Source organism: Glycine max, chromosome 5 (genome assembly GCF_000004515.6).
Source record: "Glycine max cultivar Williams 82 chromosome 5, Glycine_max_v4.0, whole genome shotgun sequence".
Taxonomy (NCBI): Eukaryota; Viridiplantae; Streptophyta; class Magnoliopsida; order Fabales; family Fabaceae; genus Glycine; species Glycine max.
The window spans coordinates 2,034,683-2,059,947 of NC_038241.2; the positions used below are offsets into that span (position 1 = coordinate 2,034,683).

The 25,265-nt window shown below is 34.4% G+C and overlaps 3 protein-coding genes and 1 pseudogene across 4 annotated transcripts; 3 read left to right on the forward strand and 1 right to left on the reverse strand.

The window, feature by feature from the left end:
- The first annotated feature begins 1,728 nt into the window (after window positions 1-1,728).
- LOC100811838 (uncharacterized) lies at window positions 1,729-12,943 on the forward strand. Of its 2 annotated transcripts, XM_014775424.3 has the most exons (12): window positions 1,735-2,370; window positions 2,736-4,043; window positions 4,989-6,785; window positions 7,345-8,445; window positions 8,789-8,893; window positions 9,071-9,160; window positions 9,827-9,937; window positions 10,021-11,496; window positions 11,692-11,966; window positions 12,079-12,298; window positions 12,433-12,499; window positions 12,588-12,943. In XM_014775424.3, exons 1-8 carry the CDS (start codon window positions 2,314-2,316, stop codon window positions 10,546-10,548), a joined length of 5,097 nt encoding a protein of 1,698 aa, XP_014630910.1. In that variant the 5' UTR covers window positions 1,735-2,313; the 3' UTR covers window positions 10,549-11,496; window positions 11,692-11,966; window positions 12,079-12,298; window positions 12,433-12,499; window positions 12,588-12,943. The 2 variants fall into 2 exon arrangements, with proteins under 2 accessions (XP_006579526.1, XP_014630910.1); XM_006579463.4 differs by lacking the exons at window positions 9,827-9,937; window positions 10,021-11,496; window positions 11,692-11,966; ... (1 more) ...; window positions 12,433-12,499; window positions 12,588-12,943 and having other exon boundaries at window positions 1,729-2,370; window positions 8,820-8,893.
- Window positions 11,471-12,803, forward strand: LOC100782817 (uncharacterized). The gene is made up of 6 exons (XM_003525408.1): window positions 11,471-11,496; window positions 11,692-11,966; window positions 12,079-12,298; window positions 12,433-12,499; window positions 12,588-12,692; window positions 12,768-12,803. The coding sequence occupies exons 1-6, from the start codon at window positions 11,471-11,473 to the stop codon at window positions 12,801-12,803; spliced, it is 729 nt and encodes a 242-aa protein (XP_003525456.1).
- Window positions 12,944-14,110: 1,167 nt separating the features above from the next.
- LOC102660235 (uncharacterized) lies at window positions 14,111-17,698 on the reverse strand. The gene is made up of 2 exons (XM_006579464.4): window positions 17,500-17,698; window positions 14,111-16,249 (listed from the first exon to the last, which is right to left on the reverse strand). Exon 2 carries the CDS (start codon window positions 16,210-16,212, stop codon window positions 14,515-14,517), a length of 1,698 nt encoding a protein of 565 aa, XP_006579527.1. The 5' UTR covers window positions 16,213-16,249; window positions 17,500-17,698; the 3' UTR covers window positions 14,111-14,514.
- Window positions 16,766-22,208, forward strand: LOC100783350 (flavin-containing monooxygenase FMO GS-OX-like 8; annotated as a pseudogene).
- The last annotated feature ends 3,057 nt before the right edge of the window (window positions 22,209-25,265 follow it).

The window sequence follows — 25,265 nt, forward strand, 5'->3', positions numbered from 1 at the left end:
AAATATTTAAATCTTTCAAAATTTGAATTTCAATTAATTGGTCTATTTTAATAATTTTCTTTGACTTTTATTATCTGGGTGTTTCTTAACTTTCTTCTAGCACTCCAATAATATCAATCAGCACCCCTTTTATACGCTAGAAATCCGATCCCAATCCAAAATATAATTTTTACATTTTGGATTGGATTCTTTAGAATACAAAGTGGATGCTAATTAATATTGTTGGAATGCTTTAATCTTATGTTTTTGGTACGAAAGGACCCAAAAAGGTCCACTTTATTTTATTTTATTTTATTGATTAGTATTTCAATTTTTACCCGTATAATCAACAAATTGTGCATTTAACTCTACATGATTAACTATAACAAGGTACATATATTTAATATAAAACATAAAATATTATTTTATAATTATATATTAATGTTTCTTGTTTAAGTATTTGTTTCCATATATACAAAATATATATATATATATATATATATATATATATATATATATATATATATATATATATATATATATAATGTTTAACTACTAATGAGATGTAAATATCTATTCCATAAATTAGATATCAATATAATTTTATGTTGAAGTTTTTTTTTTCCATGTGATTCAAATTGTCCGACTAGATTTAAGACTTAAATTTGTATAGTGAGTTATCTCAACTTCAAGTTTGCTTCAACTTAACTCATTGATGCAGATAAAAGTCAATGATTAGGTACATGATTTTTAAGATACGCTTGTGCACAATGGTTCATATTTTAGTTTAGAATAAAGTTTTCATATCGTTATGCTAAGACAATTGGACAAGGCAACATAGCCATTAAGAGCCACGTGTGAAGGAATTTAACCCATTTCAAACTCTTATAAATACAATTAACATCAGTATAATAAGTAAGCATTTATATACATTATCACTCTGGCAAAATCATTACTTACTTGAGTACCAACGTGCCTTTTGTAGGTACCACATTCCTTACTCATGGCATCCCAAACTTAACAAAGAAATCTACCATTGTTTGAAGATGTCGAACTTCAGTCTAATTAACAGTCCTATCTTAGACAAATTGTTAATGTTGTTTGTGATAATTTAATAAATCCAATTCTCACCTAACGTAGTCAACAACTTACGCCAGCAAACTCAGGCAGAGGCCATCTCGTAAGGCCACAAGGTGGTCAATTCACCTTTAATCATGATGTTGGCACTATCTCCATGCATTTGAATCAATAAGATTTTTAGGCAGATTCGTCGTGGGTGATAGCTCAACAAGGACAAGGAAACTTGCATTGAGAGTCACAAGAATATGCTGATTAAGGAAACATTGTCACAAAGCATGATCTATGGTTATCATAACAATAATAGCAAATATCAATGTAGGAAAAATGTTAGGAGATAAGGGAAGCTTGGCTAATATATTATACCATTAGACTTTTAGTCAGATGGGGATTGCATGAGAACAATTGGTAGGATTCGCAGGAGATTGGATCTAGTTATTCGAATACCTAGAGACGTTGTTCATTGTGGGGGATGAAGTGACAAAGAAAGCCATCCTTACAAAGTTTTTGGTGGTAGAGTGCCTAAGCCAATTAGTATAATGATATATTGTGACATCCATTTCTACCATCCATGAAGTTTCTTAGAACATGTCTTGACGCCTCGTCCGGTATCATTAGGAGTGTCTGTTTATTTTTTTATCGTCTTTTTTTATATATTTTTTTTAAATCAGCTAGGAGTGTCTTCTTGTTTTACCGTTTCTTAAAAAAAAAAAAAACATAAAATTTATACTTAAAAAATAAATTGAAAACGTCTATTTTTGGCATGATGAAACTTTTCACATTTTAAAAAAAATCTGTTTCAAGGTAAAGTTATGCAGTGCACCGACCCAACCAACCAGAAAATAACAAAGCAAAGAGAAAACGCAATGCATGCTGTTCCTCAAATCACCCCTATAAACCTCATTCCCTCCTTTTCAACTCTTTCTCTTCACTCCTTTTCCAAATTATCTTCAAAACCCTAAACAAAACCGCATAATCCCCTTGTTCCACGTTATCCTTATGATTCCACTCTCTGTTTTCGCTTCCTTTCGTCTTTTTCACTCTCATTTCTGGGAGGAATCGCTTTCCCCACACTCTTGTTATAGATACCGTGTTTCAGTTTAGCTTTGAAAATCGTTCCCAGTCGACACTCCTCGCTGTGCTTCAATGATTCTCGATTTCAATAGTGTCGTATTGTAACATCCCCGTGGGAATTTTGATGGAGTATTGTTAACTTATTTTAACACCTGAATCACTTATTGCATTGGTATTTTCGTGATGGAGGATAATGAAGTCGTTGATGATCAGAACTCAGGATGGTTCCAAGTCAAAAAGGTTTTTATTTTTTATTTTTTTATTTTATTTTTAACTCTGTTGATGTATTCTATTAAGACATGACATTTTGATTTGTACTTGATGAAAGATAAAATTGAACACACGCCAAGGAAAAATGTAGAATTAATTTAGTTATTTACTTATTCATTCGTTCACAATGTATGGATCAGTCTTTTAGTATCCAAACATTTGCTTTATTCTTTAATCCTAGTTTGTTGTTTGGTTGTGCTAATTCTTATTCTTATATATCATATGTTTCTTTGGTTATGTTTGGGCAATGCATCATAGATTTTTTTTTCTTCTTTTTCTGTGTGGCTTGGTATATTACTTACGTGCTCTAATTTTTCTCTTTCTTTCTCATTCAGAAGCACAGAAATACTTCGAAATTCTCTTTGCAGAGCTGGGTGGGGGGATTGTCGGGGAAAAATGCCTCTAACTCTCTGCACACTCAGCATTCCATGACTAAAACTGATGACAATTCACATAGCCAGCAGAAAACTCATCTTTCAAGGTCAGGGGAGAATTTTTCACAGAACCCTGTCCCTGGGAGTGTTGCAAGTTCTATTTCCGAATCAAATGAAAAAGAGGGCACAAACTGTCTTAATACTAGTGTAGTTAGACATAATACTGGAAGTCAGAAATCATCTACATTACTTACTATGGATTCTCAAGGTAAACATGAAGAAGTTAGGAAATTAGACCAAACTGATAAGCCTGACTTAGCCCAGAAAACACGATGGGGTGATTTAGAGGAGGGGGGCTTGGCACTGCCCCATGAAAACTTGATTGGAGTTGGAATCAAATTTGGTAGTATTGGAGATGATAGTTTACTTAGCTGTAGAAAAAATGGGAATATTCCTGATCCTTGTGATTCATATCATCCTCCTGAAAAAAACTTGACAGCAACTACTATTGATGCAGAGGCTGTTTCTGGTCAGATCCCTCCAGTGAGATGTGAAGACGAAAAGCTTGGGGAGAATGGTAAAGATGTTAAGAACATATCTTTGGAACATTTGAACATTCAAGAAACAAATGGGGAAAGAATTGGTCCAGAAGATGATATATTACACTGTGTTATGAAAAATGATGATGTGAATAAAACGACTGATAGTGCCATTAACAATGATATTTTGTCTGCCAAAGATGCTACAGCGGTTGCAAATCAAGTGCATGCCTCTATCAATGTGGTAAGTGATATAAACATTTCTGAAGTGGCAGAACAAAATGGCAGCTTGAGTGTAGCACTTACTGCCCAGGGTACTGAGTCACAAGTGCCTGAAATTGTTAATGATTCTGTGGCTTCCGCTGAAGTGGTTAGTGATCCACAGGATGATATTGTGGAAAATGTTGTTTCAACCTCTCATAATATGAGTTCTCTTGAAGAAGGTGGTTCCAATGAAAGCAAAGAAAGGTTTAGGCAGAGGCTTTGGTGCTTTCTGTTTGAGAATCTTAATAGGTCTGTAGATGAACTTTATCTTCTTTGTGAGCTAGAATGTGATTTGGAGCAGATGAAGGAGGCAATTCTTGTTCTTGAGGAGTCTGCGTCTGATTTTAGAGAGCTAATCACTAGAGTTGAGGAATTTGAAAAGGTTAAAAAATCTTCTCAAACAATTGATGGAGTTCCTGTTATCTTGAAGAGTGATCACCGCCGGCCACATGCTCTCTCATGGGAGGTATACTTGATTACATATTGTTGCTATTAATCTGCTTTCTTCCATGGTTAGGTTGATATTTTGTGGTTCCAAGATACTACATTGTGAATTTTATATGTTGTGCCTGACAACTGTGGATCATCTGGCAAAGAAAATAAATTTTATTCACTAATAATGAATTTACCTTTTGGTAAGTAATGTCTATATTTTGCCTGTGTCTTGTTAAGCAAATGTATATGATAACTTGATAGGTCATTCAATCCTTAGAATGGATGAACTCCAAAGATAATTACACCTGTTATCATTGAATGTGAGGGACAATGTGAGTGTAGTTTGCGTGTGCATTTATGCAGAGTGGGGAATCATTATTCATTAAATGAAATTTTATATACACCGTTTCTTTTCATTTCCTTCTTATTTTTCTTCAATTGAATGTGATTATATCATAATTTGATACAGTAGTCTTAATATGTATCTGTTACTCTCCATAAATATGCATCAGTTTGGGTGATTGTACGTATATCTGGAGTTTCTGCTTTGTCTGATGAATATAGAGATGTTAGGATCAAATGAACTAAGTGTAAACTTACTCATCTAACACTGCTACAAGATCTCACACTGTTGGATATTATTTGTTTATTTTACTTTTATAACTTATGCATGATGGATTTCATGTCATCCCAACTGGATTCATATAACAATCTGGCATTATTAAACATTGTTGTCGTTTAGACTAATACTCATTGGTTTATCATTGTGTCTTGGACTTAGAGAAAGATATAAATGAACATAACATTTAAGCATGCAATCGCTTATGGTCTATATCTGTTTGCTTGCTTGATTTCTGATTTCGAAGATGGTGGTGCATAGACTTCACAAATTAGACTATGAGTGTTACTTGTTAGAGATCTGTGTGATCTGGCTTTCTTTTGCTTAATATGTTTAGATGCTCTTTATTGATTCTAGGTCCGAAGGATGACAACTTCACCGCATAGGGCAGATATACTATCTTCATCTCTTGAGGCTTTTAGAAAGATTCAAGAACAGCGTGCTAGCTTGCAATCCGGTACCACAGAAAATGCCATGTCTAAATGTTTGACTTCTGAATCTATTGGCAATATGAACAAGTCAAGGGTCAATGATGGAACAGATGATGCCAAATATTCAGTGACAAAGTCAAGAAAGCATGTTGGATCTTCAGATGCGAAGCAAGGGAACCCGAATGAAAAAAATCATAGTATTGATGGAGGGAAACCCTTTGACTCGGTCACAGTGCAAAATGGATGTAACCCACCAGAAAGCATATTAACTGCAGAAGGTAAGTTATCTAAATTATCTCTGTTGGAGAATTCTTCTGCTTCTGCCACCACCAAGGGCAAAAGAGATCAACTTGGATTTGGATCTGACAAGACACTTTATAAGAAAGATAAAGCACCAACAGAAGTTGTTAATGAGAAAAATGCCAGATGCACAGATAATCTTAGGAGGCAAATGCCAGTGCCTGAAAAAGATAAGGAGAAAAGGAGTTCTGCCCCAGGAAAGTCTTTGAATGCTTGGAAGGAGAAAAGGAACTGGGAGGACATACTTTCATCTCCATTTCGTGTCTCTTCCCGTGTGCCATATTCACCAAGCCTGAGCCGAAAAAGTGCCGAGCGTGTACGTACTCTGCACGATAAACTAATGTCGCCTGACAAAAAGAAGAAAACAACTTCAGACTTAAAAAGGGAAGCAGAAGAAAAGCATGCTCGTGCTATGAGAATCAGAAGTGAGTTAGAGAATGAGAGAGTCCAAAAGCTTCAACGTACATCACAAAAGTTAAATCGTGTCAACGAATGGCATGCTGTCCGTCATATGAAGTTACGAGAGGGCATGTATGCCCGCCATCAACGGAGTGAATCTCGTCATGAAGCTTTTCTAGCTCAAGTGGTGAAGAGAGCTGGTGATGAAAGTAGCAAGGTAAATGAGGTTCGGTTTATTACTTCCTTAAATGAAGAAAATAAAAAATTGATGTTGCGTCAGAAACTTCACGAATCAGAGTTGAGGAGAGCCGAAAAGCTTCAAGTGCTAAAATCTAAGCAAAAGGAGGATTTGGCAAGAGAAGAAGCTGTTCTAGAGCGTCGAAAACTCATTGAGGCTGAAAAGTTACAGCGTCTTGCTGAGATTCAGCGGAGAAAGGAGGAGGCTCAAGTCAGACGGGAAGAGGAAAGAAAAGCGTCAAGTGCAGCACGGGAAGCAAGAGCTATTGAACAGCTTCGAAGAAAGGAAGAAAGAGCCAAAGCACAACAAGAGGAAGCTGAACTTTTGGCCCAGAAATTGGCAGAGAGACTTAATGAAAGTGAACAACGCCGTAAGATTTACCTGGAACAAATTCGGGAGAGAGCAAATTTGAGGGATCAATCATCCCCTTTGCTTCGTCGATCAATAAATAAAGAGGGGCAAGGTAGATCCACACCTACAAACAGCAGTGATGATTCTCAAACAAACATTGTTTCTGGCATTGGTTCTAGTCTTAGAATTGGCAATGTCACATTGCAACACTCAATAAAGAGAAGAATTAAGAGAATTCGACAAAGGCTTATGGCTTTAAAGTATGAGTTTCTTGAGCCCCTTCTTGGTGGTGAAAGTGCTAGCCTGGGATATAGAGTAGCAGTGGGTGCTGCTAGGGCAAAAGTTGGCCGGTGGCTTCAAGAACTTCAAAGACTTAGGCAAGCAAGAAAAGAAGGGGCCACAAGTATCGGGCTAATAATTTCCGAAATGATCAAGGTATTTTTTTTGTTCACTGGAAATCATATCTTTCTCCTATGGATACAAGTTTTTAACATTTTCAAAGTTTAGAATGTTGCTCTGTGGAATAAAATTTTGTATTCCTTGATTTTTTTGTCCCTGCACTTTTGAATTCTGAATCTAAGTGCTAATTAAAATAGCACTTCTTGGAGTTGGAGAGCTCTTATTTAATTTGTGAATAAATATTTGTCTGGAAAAACTAGTGATTCTTTCAGTTGTATTCGTATGAGACTTCGAGTTATTGTTGAGGTTTACTTTGTCCTTTTCTGGAATCTGGATGATGCTTGCATATGGTCTTTGTTTTTGTTTGATAAGAAATTATAAATCACTAACTTTTATGGACAATCATCCAACCAATTTTTTTTCCTGACTAGATGTTGAACTAAGTTCCTTTTTGTAAGGATTATTTAAAGTGTAAATGTGTGCATTGCCCCTTCATATTGTGGAATTTATGGATAGTAATCTTATGATTTTTCCATTGCTTGTTAATTTTTTTAATGTGCCTGTTTTCATTTATTTATTAATTATTGTTTTCTAGTATTTGGAGGGAAAGGATCCCGAGTTACAAGCATCTCGTCAAGCTGGACTACTTGATTTTATTGCTTCTGCCTTGCCTGCATCTCACACATCAAAACCTGAAGCATGCCAGGTTATGTTGCACTTGTTAAAACTTCTGAGAGTTGTGCTATCTACACCTGCAAATAGGAGTTATTTCCTTGCACAGAATCTTTTGCCTCCGATCATCCCAATGCTTTCAGCAGCTCTTGAGAATTATATAAAAATTGCAGCATCTTTAAGTATTCCTGGCAATGTCAGTTTGCCATCAAGTAAAGCATTAGTTGAGAACTTCGAATCAATTTCTGAAATATTAAATAATTTTCTGTGGACTGTTACTGCTATTTTTGGTCATATAAGCTCGGAAGAAAGACAACTTCAGATGCGAGATGGCTTGCTAGAGTTACTGATTTCCTATCAAGTGATTCACCGGTTAAGAGACCTTTTTGCACTTCATGATAGGCCACAGATGGAAGGGTCTGCATTTCCTACCCCTATTCTCTTAAGCATACAACTTTTGGTGGTTTTGACCTCCAGATCTGGAAGATTGAGTTATATTGACTGGGAATCTTCCCTTGTGGCGATGGAGCAGGAAATTGGTAGTGAAGGGGCTAAGTTTGCAGATGCTGCACATTTTGTAGTGAATAACTCCTGGGAAAATTTCAATCCCTTATCAGTGACCACTGGAAGCTCAGTTGTGCATTTACCTGATGTCCCTGAGGACAGACCATTGGAAGAAATGATTAAGGTGAACAAGAGTGATGAATCTATTTCTATTGGGAAGGACTGTGAATTGGAGCATGATAGTTCTGTTAAATTGAAAAATGATGATATGGAGAAGATAGATGATCTAGATGAATCCAAGAAAAATCAGAATGGGGATATTACTAATTTGTCTGTTCTCCAAAAGGATGAGAAACATACAGTGGTAAGCGTTACAGTACAGAAAAATGAAAGAATATCAAATTTGGCTCAGCCGGCAGTATTTCTTCTTTCAGCTATTTCTGAAACGGGACTTGTCAGTCTCCCTTCTCTTTTGACTGCTGTTCTTCTGCAGGCAAACAATAGATCATCCTCTGAACAGGTAACTTTTCTGCAACCTGCAAATTCATTCACACACGTATTAATTTTTTTAAAGATCTTTAATGTGAAAACTCTATAGATTTCTGATATTGCCATTATTATTAAACAAGTTTTCTATGGATTTTTCGGGGGAATTAAGATAGTTGTCATTTATCCACCAAACCATATCAGTTATTATTAAATAAATGTTTTCTGTTATTTTTGGGAAAATTTGGTCATTTACTATTTGTTACATGTCTAATTATTTCCTTCATTTGCTTGTCTGTCCTGGTGATAAGTAAATAAGTAATTATTAATATTTTTCTTCTGTTATATCTAAGTTGAATAACTTCATTTTCTTCTAGGCCTCATATATCCTTCCATCTAATTTTGAAGAGGTGGCAGCTGGAGTACTGAAGGTGCTGAACAATGTGGCTCTTTTGGATCTTGTATTTTTGCAGCAAATGCTGGTTAGTTTGATGATTCCCCTTGTAATAATGATCTATTAAAGCAGCTGTATGTTAAATTAAGAATGCTTATAGGTTTGATTTGGTATGATTAATGATTATCTTTACTTACTATCTCTTTTTCCTGGTACTGATTCTTGCTGATATGTTCTAATTTTCCTTATGCTGTTTTATTTCCAGGCTAGGCCAGATCTGAAAATGGAAATTTTCCATTTGATGAGCTTCCTTCTTTCTCATTGTGCCTGCAAGTGGAAAGCTCCTAATGATCAGGTGAATCTCCAACAACTTGAAAAATCTTAAAAATGCTTGATTGATAAAATACTTATCTTTTCCTTGCTAAACCCGGCTTGCCTAACTCTTTAAGACATTCTAAAAGGAAATATCTTTGACCTCACATTAGTATTGGTGGAAAGTGACAACAGGGCAATTATAGCTCATTTCATTTGTGTTCAAGGTGTTCATGAGTGGAAGCTCCCCTAACAAAAATGAGTAAACCATACTAAGCTACAGAGATTCGATAAAACTACACTAAGGAGGCAAAACTCAAGTTAAGAGTAAAACTGATTTTGAACTGATGTTTGGATGTTCTTATTATAAAATTCAAGTTAAGAATAAAACTTAGTATAGAATTTTTTATCTAATGCAAAAGCTACTCAAAGTTGCTTCAACTTAGAATCAATTTTGAACTCTATTTCAACGTGAAACCGAACATGTAAAAATTTATGTAAAATCAATTTTGGATTCAAAATTAATTCTTCAACATGAAACCAAACATGTAATGTCCAATACAGCAGTGAAGCATTTATAATGGGTATCAACACCTTGCTGTAGTCTTCACTCTTCATGCATTCTTGGTATTTGGATGTGCTTTTAGTAGTTTAATCAATGCGTCCAGGGATACAATGCCACAATCTGCATGTTTTTTTTTTCCTTCAGGTTGGTTCACTTGTGCTTGAATCTCTATCTCTTCTTGGTCACTTTGCATTGTTTCATCCTGGAAATCAAGCTGTCCTTCGATGGGGAAAGAGTCCCACGATCCTCCATAAGGTCTTAAACTCTAAAATTTAAGCAATTTTGGTCTATTTGTTCTATTTATATAGATAATCTAATATTCATCTCTAAGAGGACAGGTTTGCGATCTGCCATTCGTTTTCTTCAGTGACCCAGAGTTGATGCCAATCTTGGCTGGCACGTTAGTTGCTGCATGCTACGGGTGTGAGCAGAACAAGTTTGTAGTTCAGCAAGAACTGAGTGTTGACATGCTACTTTCCTTACTAAGGTCTTGCAGAAATGCTGCGCCTGCAACCCAGCTTAATTCAACCTTAGACAATTCCACTACAGATGAATCTAGTGAATGTAATCAATTAGGTACTGAAGTTAAAAAGCCTCAAGTGGACATTCCTGTAAAAAATAGTCGTTCAAATGGCAAAGGCCCTCGGGCTTCCTCGGGAAAGAGTGGTGCTTCGGGAAATAACATAAAAAATGGCAGAATACGAAGCCAACGGGATGGCAAAACAACCAAGAATTCTGAAGAAGTGGCTCCTAAGCACGGCGAGCCGTCAAATTTAATGTTGCACTGTAGATTTCCTCCCAGCTTCATTGATAAAGTAGAGCAGTTTTTTTCAGCGGAAATTGCTAACAGGGTTGATGAACTCTGAGGTTAAACATTGTGAACTCATTTTGATTGGTAGTTTACGGATCTTCACGCGTTAACTGAATATGTTTCTTTATACGTGTTACACACTGCTAATACAGCCACACAAACAACCCAAAAGCTGACGTCTCTGAAGATTAACCTGTCGAGTTTTGCCACACCAAAGCTCGTATCTCAGTCAATGCCAAAAGTATTGTACTTTCTGCGAAGTAATATATTTAGTTCGAGACTTCGAGTTGAGTATTTTTGTAATATAAAAACGATATAAAAGTGGCTGTTGATAATAGCCATCGTTACCACTGCTGTAATTATAGCCATTGATATGGTTTGGGGGGTAACAATCTCAGCAATCAATTTGTCTTATTGATTTCAAACCTACCTTCCGAATTATCTTTTTATATGGTGAATTTTACGACGTATTTATGAAAATATTTTGGATAGTTTTTACTATTTGCCCAGCACAGATGAAAAGAAAAGAGTAAAGAGGTTACGAGCTAGCTTGTTTAATGCAACTCAATTTATTTACAGGATAATCCACGTCTCCGCCAGCCTGTAAACGTGCACTATACCCTATCATTACGAGGAAAAAAGGAATAGCTGCAGTTTACGGGCGAAGTTTCTGTTCTGATTTCTGATCATCCATAATACCAAGAAGACTGAAAAGTGGTCTTTATAGCTAGAAAGCAACCATGCAGCTTAAAATGCTAACAAGTTAGTTGACGATAGGGGTTTTTGTGCATGTGGGTGTAGTTTAAAGAGAGGATACTTTGCATCCTCTGGAGGCTGCTTGTAAAGCCTATTTTGCTTTGCTTGTCTGCATGCTGCTCTACGTATAAGGCCAGCTCTCTGTTCTCTTTACACAATCAAACAGCTTGGAAACTAGAACTTGAAGACAGAAAAGTCTACACAGATTTCAATTTCAAGAAATGGAAAATAGACTCCACCAAAGAAGGTACTTGGTTTCCTAACTGCAACTTGTGATGCCATTTGTTTATTTTATTTTTGATTTCTTTATGCTGTAATTTTGTTCAGAACTGTTTCTTACAGCACCTTGGTTGTGAACTGTGTCACTTAGGAAGCATCATTTTTGGTTTCTTGCCAATTATATCACTGACTAATGACTGAAAATTGCTGGTCTCTATTTTAGAGTGTCATTTTCTGATCCACATTCATCAAAACATCATGGGTCCAGTGGTAGTAGAAATGACAAGGCTTGGAACTGGCTTCCAAGGATAACTTCTCATGATGACTATGTAAGAGACGATGAGTACATAGCTTCAGTTGCAGCTACAGCATTTGCCATTCATTCTCTAGAAGAAGCGGAGTTACGTAACTTACAAAAAATGAGAGAGCGCTCCAAATCTTCAAGGCCACAAACTATGAGAAGAGAAGAGAATGACATACCAAAGCGGACAAGTTATGGTAATTATAACATTTCCAAATAACATTTATATACCTAACAATTTATGTCTGTGGACTATGGTCAAGTTTCACTACTAGCTGTTATGAAGAATTGCTATATTATGTGTACCAGGGGAAACTTCCATTAAAAGATCATTTGGACAAGACCCTAGGACCAAGGAAACTGCTTTTCCTGTTAGACGTCCAAGTGGTATATCACCTCCAACTTCAATGCCTGTATCCTCAGCACTAGGGTATCAGAGGCAGCAGCAAGGGATTCCATTACAACACAAAAAGGCCAAAACCAGACCAAAAACTTGGGAAAAGGCCATGATAAAAATGATTCAAAAGCTGTAATGCTAATTGCTTGAGCAGATTATTCAACATATTTTTTGTTCCTGTAAAACTGTTGCCTGTTATATAAAGTGGTTGTTAAATGGGAATCTGGATTTAGTTTGCTCTCATCATTGTTGGCAAAACTTTTCAGGTATGAGAAGATGAAGTCCAAAATTCTTTCCTGTGAGTTTGTGAAGATGATTCAGGTCAAAGTCCAGGTGGGAGGGGAAGAAGATTTTCCTAAACTTTTGGAGTTTTATTATATTTTAAATTTGTGAAACATAATCTCATTGGTACCATCTACAGAGAGCAATGGAAATGCAAAATTACCAGAATAAGACAGCAAGGGAAGATATGAGAGCGCAGGGAGCTAGAGCAGGGTTAGAAAACAGAAGAAGAAAAGAGTCCGAGGTGAGAAAGAAATCAAACATAAATAGAAAAACAAGCAAGGACCTTGGGAAATGTTTGTGCTTCAATTCTTAACAGGACGGTGTTGGACTCGAGAGTCTGAGATGGAAATAAAACAGCTACCAGCTAGGAAATGTAATTCTGTTCAAACTATTTCTTCTACTGGCAGCTCAAACTGTTTTTATTGACAAATGCTTGCATAATAAACGAAACATGCACTAACTGATCAATTAGTTTCAAGACCATTCAAGTCATCATGTGCACAGTGATATGCTATTTATTTATTCGTTTTTGCCACTACTACATTATATTACCACATTCGTATTATATCATCGATTCATCGTGCCTAAGGTTTCTTTCTACCTGCAAGAATTGTTTACTTAAAAAAACAACCAAACTGGCAGGTCATTAAGAGGGCGTTTACGAGAGATCGCACGTATCCACAGATATTGAAAAGCATGCATTTTCCTTATAAACATTTTATAATTAGAATCACGAAATTTATTTTGTTATTCTATATTCTCGTTCCCAAGTGGTGGTATCATTGCTTGCATATTAGCAAATTTTGCTAGTTACAATACCATCACATGGGGACATTTGACACACGACACGAGGAGAAAGAACTAGAAAGAGGAGCTTCTCAATGATGTGACTTGCAAAGTTCCCATAACATACCGATTCAGAAATTGAAACAAAATCACAAAAATCCCAAATCCCTTGAAATATGTAAACAAGCTTTCCTTTTATCGAAAATTACGTCGCATTATCATTATGGGTATAAGAGAAAGAGAGTTGATGATGATGAAGAATAATGAGTATGTTTACTTTAAAGTAACTGCATTTGTACATCAGTTTTTGGACAAATTTTTATACAAATAAGAAGAAAAGAGAGAAAAATGAGTTATAAGGAAGTGTCGTAAAAATGTTTTATGAATAATACAACTTTTTACCTTGATATCAAAGTAGAATCTAAAACAATATGAACAAAAATCTTGCTTGCCCTTTGAAAACTCTACTCTTGCTTTCTTCTTACATTTGGATTCCTTTTAAGTTGCATTGAAAATCTGTTCTTTTTCTTTTCTTCTTTTGATCTTTTTGAATGCGTAGGTCATAGTAGTAATAAGTAAGGACAAGACTTAGGTGCTCTTTGATGTGTTTTTTGTGTTATAGTCTAATGAAAACATGGAAGTGTATTAAGTTACCAATGAAGATATAACGTGCCATAACCGTTACGCTTGTTTTTATGAAAAACCAAGACAAAAGTACCTATAACAATTAACAACTAACAAGATAGTTTTGTCCTAATAGTGATACTCACTTTTTCGTTCACTCTCCTTTTCAAATATCCCCTCTTCTCTTCTTTTCAACTTCAGTAGAAAGTCTTCTAAGGATGGCAAACCAAGCGAGAGAAAGAAAGAGGTCCCAGAATCATAAATAAATACACAATGGGCACTCAACACAAGCATAATGGTGTTAGCATAAGAGTTATCACATATCCAGATAATTCAAAGCAGAAATGCTATATCATTAACAATAGCCTCTGTCAAAAAAAAAAGCCTAACATCTCAACACACTCCAGTGAAATCGGTCTCATTCCCCAAATCTCAATGACACCAAAGGAAAACAGTAAAATACAGGAAAGACCATTAACAACATTGGCCAAAAAAATCCAAACCACTAACAGTTGCAGTTTCACAAAGGCCAAGGCTTAAGACCAAAGTTACTTTCATAACCACGTCTTCCTCTTTGTCCCATGTGTAAATTATCACTCTATAACACAGTTATATGCATGTTGAAGTTGAATACAGAACAAGTATTAGGTAACTCAACAAATTGTGCTTACTTCCGTGGCAGTGGCCTCTCTAAGAGAATCAAGAGATATCACGGTTTCAAATGCACCAACTAGAGCCTTGACCTTGCTCTTCCTTAGCTCAGTAAGCATGCTTGCGGTCTCTTCAATCACATTATTATACAAACGAGGATTTTGTTTCTTCCCTTCCACTTTTTGATGTCTCAAGACAACTTTCTCATCAGAACCTGATTTTGAACCCTGTATCTTGCTCCTATCCCCACCAACCTTCCTCCCGACAATTCTCCTTTTACTTCCTTCCACAGTTTGGAGTTTGGCCACATCTTTCTCTGATTTTGTAGTAGCAGCATTTACCTCACCATCACCACCAACTTTATTATCCACAATGGTCTTTTTTCTAGCAACATTTATGTCTTTCCTCATGTCATCACCAAGAATGCGTGTCGGCTTGAATTTGAGTCTCCTTGGAACGTTGTTGCACTGAGGCTGAAGTTCAATCACTTTTCCTCTCCTAAAATTCAATTTTCGGGCTGTAACAACAGCTTTATTAGCTGCCCCAACTTTGGTGCTCATTTTTGGCCTGATTTTGTACCCCATCTTCACATTTTCACCTTGATGATGATGTATTCTATTGTTGGACTTAGATGTAGCATTGTTTTGTTTCCGAAGGGAAGACACGGAAGAGGAAACATATGATGATACCGATGGCGATCGTGAAACACTACGCGTATTTACCTTCTCTTTGTTCCCAGCCACAGATCCAAGACCCTTCCTTGAAGATGCAGACACTGCAGACTTGCCAGTTTTTTCATTGGTATGCTTCAAGCTTTTTTCCTCTGATGATGAAGGCGAGGGTGAAGACAACCTAGTTGCATCACAAGCCACAGTAGGGTCCTCAGATGAATTTGCTGAGGCAGGTTCAGTGACATGCAAGATATTGTCTGGTAAATTGTCACTGCTGGCTAGTTCAGGTGTGACTTCTTCAACATTGTCTTGAGGTTTCAGAGAGGACTCTCTTGCCATGTTCATGAAACTCTTGGAGCTTAGGCTTTGAGATTTCTTGACATTGTGTTTTGGAGACAAGGGAAGACTTGGTGGAGTTGGTTTTTCCTTGACTCCAGTTAAAGATGTCTTTTTCTGTTTGCTTCTGCTTTCAGTTTTCTTTCTGCTGCTTGAATCAGAAGGGCTCTTATTTTTTACTATTTCCCTTTTTGTTTGACTCTCGGCAGATTCCTTCACTGGGAGAGATGGCTCAGACTGTTCTTGCTTTAGGTCACTGTTGTTATGTTCCGAGGAAACATGTGTTTCTTCATAAGGTGGTGAGTTTTTCCCTGACGTGACTGTTTTTTCATATGTTACTTCCTTGGTGTCAACAGGAATATTGGCCTTTTCAATTTTTGAAGTTTGAGAAGGCTTTGAACTGCTTCCTGATTTCTTTGTACCTTCCAAAGAAGTCATCTCTTGTGGAACTTTGGTTTTTCTTTCCTTTTTGGTAACCCTTTTCTGTGTTGGACTCCATGGTTTGGCTTCATGTGGGATGCCATATTTGCAAAGATCATGGCAGGAACTTTTTCGAGGACTAAGATAACGCGAAAGACTCTTTGGTGGAACTTTTGTGATGGTTAATCTCTCATTAGGATTTGCTTTTTCATCAACATCTTCAGGCTCAATTTTCTCAGACTTTAACTGGTTAACATCACTTTCCTCTGCCATCACTTTGATGAAGGATGTAGCAACAATTCAGAGACCCCTGCAACAGACAAGAGTCCTTTTAGAGATGTAGAGGGAAAGGGAGTAAATGCTGGCCAAAGCAACATGAAATGTGTACAACTTTTTCCTCCAATCTAGGTTATCTTGACACACACCAAGTGTTCAGGGACATGAAAACATTTCAAAGAGGAGAATTAAAAACTTGAATGTGCAAATACCATGCCTAGCCTCCAACAAGAATTAGATCCACAGGATATAAAGCCTTGAATGAAGGGTTGCTAATCATGTAGAATGAATGGAAATAATTAAAATCTTTGCAATATGGTGCATTACTTCACACAATAAAAGAGGTATTACTGTATTAGTAGCTACCCAACAATTTAGATTTAATATAGAAAAATAGGGACAAATAAACTCTCAATGTTACTAAGATAATGGTATTGGCTCATTTTGTAAAGTGCTCTAGATTGAGTGAATTTATGAAACAAAACAATGAAGTGACACACCTTGAAGGATTTGTCCAACACTACCATGAGATAGACAATAACCTCAATACATGGTTTTACAACAATTACTGATTGTGAGTTGTGACCATCATTCAATTCCATGACTAGGAGATTGCAGACAATATTATATCTATCTTTCAGTTCAATGATAAATTTTACACCATAAAAGTGTGTGAAATGAATTTCACCTTTGATACACAACTAATTATAGATTACTTCAATGGTGAAAAAAGAGTTTGAAGGAATGTCCAAGGCAGGATACAGAGTCAATCACATGAATGCAACACCACCAAGGCACCAACAACTTTGATTTTAAAAGGAAGAAAAATCTAGAGATGCTACAAAAGCAGGACCATACATCACAAATTGATTCAGATTTCAGACCAACAGTAAAACAGCATAACAGAACCGTGTGGATAGAGAAGACGAGAAGGAAAAAATAGAAGTTAAATTAGAAACCGAACAAAATTATCTCACAGAGACCCATTAAACCCAATAAATTAACTCTTAACCACCATGGTTACGATCTGATCACAGGAGTGAATAATATAATAATCCCTTGAAACGTTGGATCCTATGACATATTCAAGATTATCATCATCATCACACTACGTATCCTTAACGAGATTTCCTTTGTCATTGATCATCATGGCATTCATTTAACGAGGAGAGAAAAAAGAAAATAAACAAAACAGACACCCTGACACGACCATAGATAAATTATGAGCAGAAAACAAGTGGCAAAGCAGGCAAAAGAGAATGCATGGTTGTTGCATTTGCATACCTTGTTTTAATAATCTCTGTGATTATTCTTAAAAGGAGAGCATGCAAGAAAGAACCTAGCAAAGGAATAGTTTGCGAAATTCTGAGTCAGAAATGGTTGGATGCAAACTGAAAAGGGGTTGAGGTGTTGTTTTTGTTGTATGAGGTGGCGTTTCCTGCGAACAAAAGCGCGTTTGTTGCGAGAAAGTAACCTTCGAGAGAGAAAAAGAGAGTCCCACCATAAGGAATAACGCTCTGTACGCAAACCACCCTAACCATGCAATATCATTGCATCGTCACATTGGACCAGCCATGGAAGAAGGCACGTCAACATCCATCATCTTTACATATCCTTACGTACCCTTTCGTTTGCATTCAAAACTTTATATTAAACGCCTCCAAGTATATATATATATATATTACTCCATCTATACATCGTTCATTTATTTATTTATAATGCCATTAAAGTCATCTTTTGATAACTATTTATGTCCATAGTTTCGCTCAAATGTTAAGATTCATAAACCAGACGTTACAACATTTTTTTTATTTCTTATGTTTCTATATCATTTTTTTCGCGTACGTGCATGTTCTACACGTGCCACTCATGCATTGCATATATACACTTTTCTGGTGTTCTTGTAATGATATATGTATGCACGCATAAAGTACGTTACTTTATTCACAGTAGTGTTTTGATTCATGACAAATGCTATCTTTAAAACTCAAACCTCACCTAATGATCAACTGATCTACACAACCGATTTTGTAATTACATCATAAATCATAATCATGAGGAATATTTTTACTATTTGATTAGATTTTACTTGTATTAAATCTTGCATTATAATTACAAGCCAGCATATTAAATTGTGAACACGACATGACAATACTCTTATTTTTTTAATATGGTATTGATATGAAATTGTCCTATCATAAATGATAATAAATTTTCATTCGTAAAGACACACAAATATGCATTTTCTTTCCAATAAAATTTATTTCTTACCAAGAACTCATTAATATTGGAATCCTCAACCACTTATTTTTACTTTTAATATTCTGTTTAGCTATTTCCCGTCATCTATAGCAGCGTGTTATCAGTTATTAGCTATATATATAGTCCACATAGAGTGTTGCAACGGAAAATAACAAAAACAAACGTAAGTTACATTCCATTTTTAGACAGTACGACGTGGAAAGAAAAAATAAAAAGAGAAAAAGTGACAAAAAATGATAAATGATGCGATGAAAATGACTCTTCGTAATATATTAAAAATTATAAGCATCTACGTAAATTTTAATTTTTTTAAATACTTAGAATATTAATAGTAAATTAGTAAATTTAAAATTAAAAATAATAAAATTACAGTTCGTAATATATTAAAAATTTAAAAATAAAATTTTATACAATTACTTTATGTGTATAAAATAAAAAATGCAATATCTTCCAATATCGTTATTCTTACTTATAACATTAATTTAATAGAGTATACAAGACGATTAATAATATTGTAACATTTCAATAGAAATGATAGTCCTCCCCCATCAAAGATCTTAATATTCTGTATCCCTTCTAATAAAATATTCACCCATTATATGTTCAGGCACTAGTGACTAGTCATAATGTGATTCTGCACCAATATATGAACCACTAATTTCTTCTTAATCTAGTACTCGAAGTCGAAGGTAGTAAAAATATGATAATCAATGCAGGGTGTAAGACCTTTTTATTATTTTACTTTTTTTTACTTTTTTTTACATTATGTAATAATTACTTTAAAAATTCTATATATTTAAAGTAATTTTTAATCAATTAATAATATAAAAATGTTTATATCAACAATATATTAAAGTTAAATCCTTTATTTATTTCAATTTTCATTTTTTTCTTCTAACATTGGATGAATTTTATCAAAATTTTATCATAAACTTTTGTTACACAATAAGAAAGTATATAAACTAGTTAAATCAAACTGAATAATTAGAATACATTAATTTAAAATTGAAGTTTAATTAGTTTAATAAATATGTAATTAATTTTTATATTTTAATTTATTTTTAGCAAATATCCAGTTAAGATATTTTTAAACTTACTAATTCGATATTTAAAAATCATAATTACAATAAAAATTAAAAAAAAAAATCAGTAAATATTTAAAATTACAAAGAATGAAGTGATAAATATTTAAAATCATAACTTACTGTTTTCGAGACAAACCAGTCGAAGAATGTGTGTGTGATTGGATCTGGACCATCGGGGCTAGTGGCAGCAAGGGAGCTGAAAAGAGAAGGTCATAAGGTGGTTGTGTTGGAGCAGAACCATGATATTGGAGGTCAATGGCTATATGACCCAAATGTACAAGAGGAGGACCCTTTGGGAAGAGACCCTTGGCTAAATTAAGGTGCATAGCAGCATCTATATATGAATGGTTTATGTTGAGAGAGATGATCAAGTTCAACACAAAGGTGCTTTATGTGGGACCATTAAATTATGGTGTCCCTAGTGAGGATTTGAAATGGGTTGTTCGAAGCAAAGAGAAGAAAAGAGAGGAAGTTGAACAAGTGTTTGACGCTGTGGTTGTGGCAACCGGCCATCACTCTAAGCCTAGATTTCCCTGCATGCAAGGTAGGTGAACTTTCACTTGCATTTTCTCAACAAAACAAAAGAAAAAAGAAATCCACTGATCCATATATTTCATGAAAATGAAAAGGATATGAATATATCATATACATATACATTTCATTTTCAAGCTCATGTATAATAAACTAATTTTATTCCCGTGGTTGATGCTCAGGAATACTTGATAGAACATTATGGCGGAAGTTGATCCATGTAGTCGACCCCACCTAGTGGGATAAGGCGTTGTTGTTGTTGTTGTTGGTTGATGCTCAGGAATGGACACATGGAGAAGAAAACAAATGCACAGTCACATTTACAGGTCTCCAGAGCCATTCCGCGGGGAGGTAAGTGATGGCTATACATGTTCTGTTGAATATTTAGAACGCGAGTTTATATATATGCATCATAATTCATAGCTAAACAGAGAGAAATGATATTGTTTAGCTTTCGTATTTTGATATGTTGTCCCTTTTTAACATTAAATAAACACTCCTCCAACGTACTTAGTATGAGAAGTTTTCTACAGATAGTGGTGGTGGTTGGAAATTCTTATAGTGGACAAGAAATATCGATGGAGCTTGTGAAAGCAGCGAAGGAGGTACACCATTACTTAGGGTTTATCTAAAGTCATATCCAAACACGAGAACTTTCACCTTCATCCGCAGGTATCACTTCCAATTCGATCTTTTAAGTTCTAATCCCAAAAAAAAAAAAGATTCACTGCTATTTTTGCTAGCTTCACAAAATTTGGTACACTGTGAATATAGACACCCTTGAAGAGGATGGGAGTGCCATTTTCATGGATGGTTCCATCATTATTGCAGACACTATTTTGTACTGTACTGGGTAATATCCCGTATCACCACAAAATCAAGTTGGCAAAAGATTAATTAAACATTTATGGCATCACAAATTCACAATTAATTCATGCCTCATACATATAATAAGAAAGTCAAATATTCTAAATTTCACTGTTTTAAATCAACATAAAATCAGTTGGGGTTGAATAATTATGACCTTAGGATTCGAGATTTTAATGAGGACCATATGTATATATATGCCCAATTATGCCAATCCCTTTAAAGTTAACTAGTTGTGAATCCTCATAATTGAAGGGTTTCAATGGATTATGTGTAGGTACAACTATTCCTTTCCCTTTCTTGACACCAAAGGAATGGTTGTTGTGGATGATAACAGAGTGGGTCCTCTGTATGAACATACTTTACCCCCATTACTTGCTCCCCCTCTTTCTTTTATAGGCATCCCCAAAAAGGTAATTACCCTAAATTAGATCTGTAATTTTAGGTATGGCACTTCATACATTTATATATTCACCAAAGCGTAGAATATTTTAGTTGTAATGAAATTTTGTATATTTGATAAATACCAAACAGTTGGTTGAAGATTATGCGTGAATTGTAAATTTTCTTATACTAAAGGATGTATATATTAAACAAATATTGATTGATGAGTTGTGCAGATCCTGGGACTCCCTTTCTTTGAGTCGCAAGGAAAATGGATAGCTCAACTGCTTTCTGGGAAAAAAGCTTTGCCATCATGTGAGGAAATGATGAAATCCATCGAGGAGTTTTATCATTCAAAAGAAGTAGTTGGCATTCCTAAACGTTTCACCCATGAAATTGGAGCTATAGGCTTTGAAGTAAGTTTACTTGGGATTTGGTATCTGCTAAAGCATGCAAAGGTTAGTGGCATATAATATAACAATTTAATTTGTTTTGCAGTATTGTGACAAAAGCGCAAAATATGTAGGACTCCCAAAGTTACAAGAATGGAGGAAAGAGTTATGCATATTATCCTTAGTGAACTCTTGTGTCAACTTGGAGACATATCGTGATTCGTGGAATGATGATGAGAAGCTCCAGGAGGCCCTTCAAAGTCCTTACTTCACTCAACTTGGAGTTGAACTTGAGGATCCTTCTTTGCAAAACTCAAATTAATTAGTAATCACTTGTATTTCTATGCTAAAACTTTTATCTTTGTGACTCAATATTCTCAATCTTGGCGCGATATTTGATTCGTCCAAACTTCTGAACTCGATAAAACAGTTTGGTTGAAATGAAATGCAACAAAGTTGATAAAAAAGAAGTGTAAATGGAAACAATATATATAATAATAAAAGTTCAAAAATTAAAAAACACTAACATTATATATATATATATATATATATATATATATATATATATATATATATACGTGACACTTAATTTATGTTATCGTTACTCTGTCTAAATTCTACAAGACTATGATTTAGTTTAGATATTTTCTTTACAAATATTTAATTATAGGAAAAATAATAAGGAGTAAAGTTATCTTTTTAACACGAAAAAAAGTAAATCAACAAGGTTTCAAATGAATTAGCTTTTTTGTATAAAAAAAGTCTTATTTTTTAGAAGATCAATCTCATGTCAAGTATTGTATGATTCCATTATATATACGAGAACTTTGAATTAGTCTTAAAGTTCATTTTCTTTGTCATAAATGATCACTTTTACACGTTAAGAAAAAGTTCAATCATTGAAATGGTCAATAAAAGAAAAGTCTCTAAGTTAAACATTTTTCATTTTTGTTTTCTTTTTATTCTTTTAATTTTAATTCCTGTAAATTAACGTTTTTTTTTATTTTGGTTCTTATAAGTTTTTTTTTTCTCATTTTAAGTCCTTATAAAGTTATATTTTTCAATTTTAGATCCTTTAAGATTTTAATTTTTTTTATTTGTAGTTTTCATAAACTTGACTAAAATTTAAAAAAATATATAAATTTACAAAGACTAAAAATAAATAAAATATCTTAAGAATCAAATTATAAAAGCGACAACGTACATGAATTAAAATTAGAAAAATGAATTTATGACAATCAAAAATAAAAAAAAAATACTAACTTACAGAAATGAAAAATATATTTAAACCATAAAAAAAATTCAAATTAGCTTATCTGCTTCAACTATATTTAGATAAGGGTTGGGAATGTGCTTTAGTTAATTTTTATAAGTGTTTTCAAATTACAAGACACAAAATGATTGACACAAGTTATTAAGGATCTAATATGAACTCTCATATTTCCTATGCGTGTTGGTTCAAATCATTCAGACATCATTTTTCTTATTTATTGGACAACCCCTTTCATGAAGATCTCTTGATGCCTAGAAATCAGTTGAATTAGTGGATGAAACTGTTTAAAATTATCCTATAGGTAAATTTTTAATGGTAGTTCAAACATATTATTCACACCCTACTGTAATATTTGGGTGCCTCCTTATTCCAGTATCCTTTTTAAACATCCTAAAGACACCAAATGAATGGAAGAATTTATTTCCTTAGAAGTAAAAATCTTTTGTGCTCCTCAATAATATTTAAACATACTTTTTTCTAACTAGTGACGTGATAAGTCTCACTATCTTTTAATTTGAATCAAACTTCAATTCATTTTTAACTTTTGGGGAGATTAGAAAGTAGATTTTTTTAAAACAAAAAATGGTAAAATATATAAGTTGATTTTAATTTATAAAATAAAATTAATTAATTTACTATATGCTTTATTAGAAGTATTAGTTGGGAGATTATTTGAACCATAAATGTGACAATTGAAATCAATAGAGACGTTGAGAAGATCTTCCACTAAAAGTATGATCTACAGATTCGTTTAATTGTCATGCACGTTTAATTTATAATTAGAATTTGCTTAAAATAAAATTTATTTACCAATTATGTGCCCAAAATACTAGTCCACTAGCTTTTAGCTCCCCGAAAAATATGATATGACGAATTACTTAAAGACTTTAAAGTTTGCAACTGTCGGCCACTTAACCCAAACGCAATTCTGGGACGAATCTTGTGCTTATTCAAAAGAAAAGGTTTTTTTGTTAAGATCGAAGAAAACAAAATTGCTATGCAAAGGTGCATTATGCATACGTGTCCGTTTAACCAGACAATTAACCATTGCTAATTTTTTAAAGAGATCTTTCAATACTTTTCTATTTCTAAGAATATTAATATTTTTAACAACGGATAGCTAATGTCCGAGGATAATAGCAAGAAAGGTGTAGCTATGATAACAACTCACCCTAAGTTAAGTTTGTATGTGAGAATCAAAGTTTGATTTTAACACTTATTTCAATTCGTTCTCCACCATAGACCATAGTCCTCAACTCAAGAGTATTTCTAATTTTTCACTTTAGAACATTCCAACAACCAGGGGATTCACGAAGGTGCATTCTTTTTAGGCCCAAGACATCGCATATGGAATGTGAGTAATAACAGTATAGATTTTTATAAATTTTGAAGGTGAAGAGGAAGATGGAGAGAAGAAGAAGAAGAAGAAGAGAGTGAGTGAGATGAAAAGGGTAAGATACTTTATAAATTTTGGGCAGGCAACAAGTAAAAAATAGGATGCCTTAAGTAATTGTCGAAGTTGCCTTTAGTGGCCCATTTCACCTTTCAAGTTCTCATCTTCTCAAATGGCAGAATCCAAGCCCTCCGTCATAAAATAAGGCCATCAAGTCTAGGGGTTACCAAACCGAACTTTCAAGAACTGAAAAAACAGTTCCCTTGAACCGAACCTAACTGAACTGTGTTGAACTGCATCAAATTGTTTTGAAGTGCTTCAAACTGTTTTTTAGGGGAAAAAAATTATCTGGGCATAGCCATTTTCCATGGAGCAGTCACTCTCATTGCAGATCCTTTCATACAGAGAAATTCTCCTACTGATTTCCTAATTCAACCAAAACTATAAAATTTAAGCACCGAAGTATGCAAACATGACAAGTCACCGAAAGCTTACTTAAGATACCCAAAGATATCATAAACTGCAAGTTCCGTTAAATTGGCTTGAATAAATGTAATTTAACAAGTAATGTTTAATTTAACCGGATGGTTAAGACTTGAAGTAGTATCTTGCAGTTAATCAAGAAATTATGACAGGTAGGGGCACCCATAAATAAATAAATAAAAATTGGTATAACACACGGAAACTTCTTAGCTAACTTCAATTACCCAAATTTCATGTTTTGTTGCTGTAAATTCTACAACTTTAGCAACGCCGGTCTAATCATTAAGCTGAAATTTTCATTTTTAATCTCAAGCTTGAGGTCTCTCTCTACAATTAAATCCACATTAATTAAAAGAAAACTATTAGTAAAAAATATAAAT

Coding starts and splice junctions, on each gene's coding strand:
- LOC100782817 (XM_003525408.1), top strand. CDS start 11,471: ATGGAAAATAGACTCCACCAAAGAAG. Junction 11,497..11,691: donor AATAGACTCCACCAAAGAAG/GTACTTGGTTTC, acceptor TCTCTATTTTAG/AGTGTCATTTTCTGATCCAC. Junction 12,299..12,432: donor ATAAAAATGATTCAAAAGCT/GTAATGCTAATT, acceptor AAAACTTTTCAG/GTATGAGAAGATGAAGTCCA.
- LOC100811838 (XM_014775424.3), top strand. CDS start 2,314: ATGGAGGATAATGAAGTCGTTGATGATCAGAACTCAGGATGGTTCCAA. Junction 8,894..9,070: donor TATTTTTGCAGCAAATGCTG/GTTAGTTTGATG, acceptor TTTTATTTCCAG/GCTAGGCCAGATCTGAAAAT. Junction 9,161..9,826: donor GGAAAGCTCCTAATGATCAG/GTGAATCTCCAA, acceptor TTTTTCCTTCAG/GTTGGTTCACTTGTGCTTGA.
- LOC102660235 (XM_006579464.4), bottom strand. CDS start 16,212: ATGGCAGAGGAAAGTGATGTTAACCAGTTAAAGTCTGAGAAAATTGAG.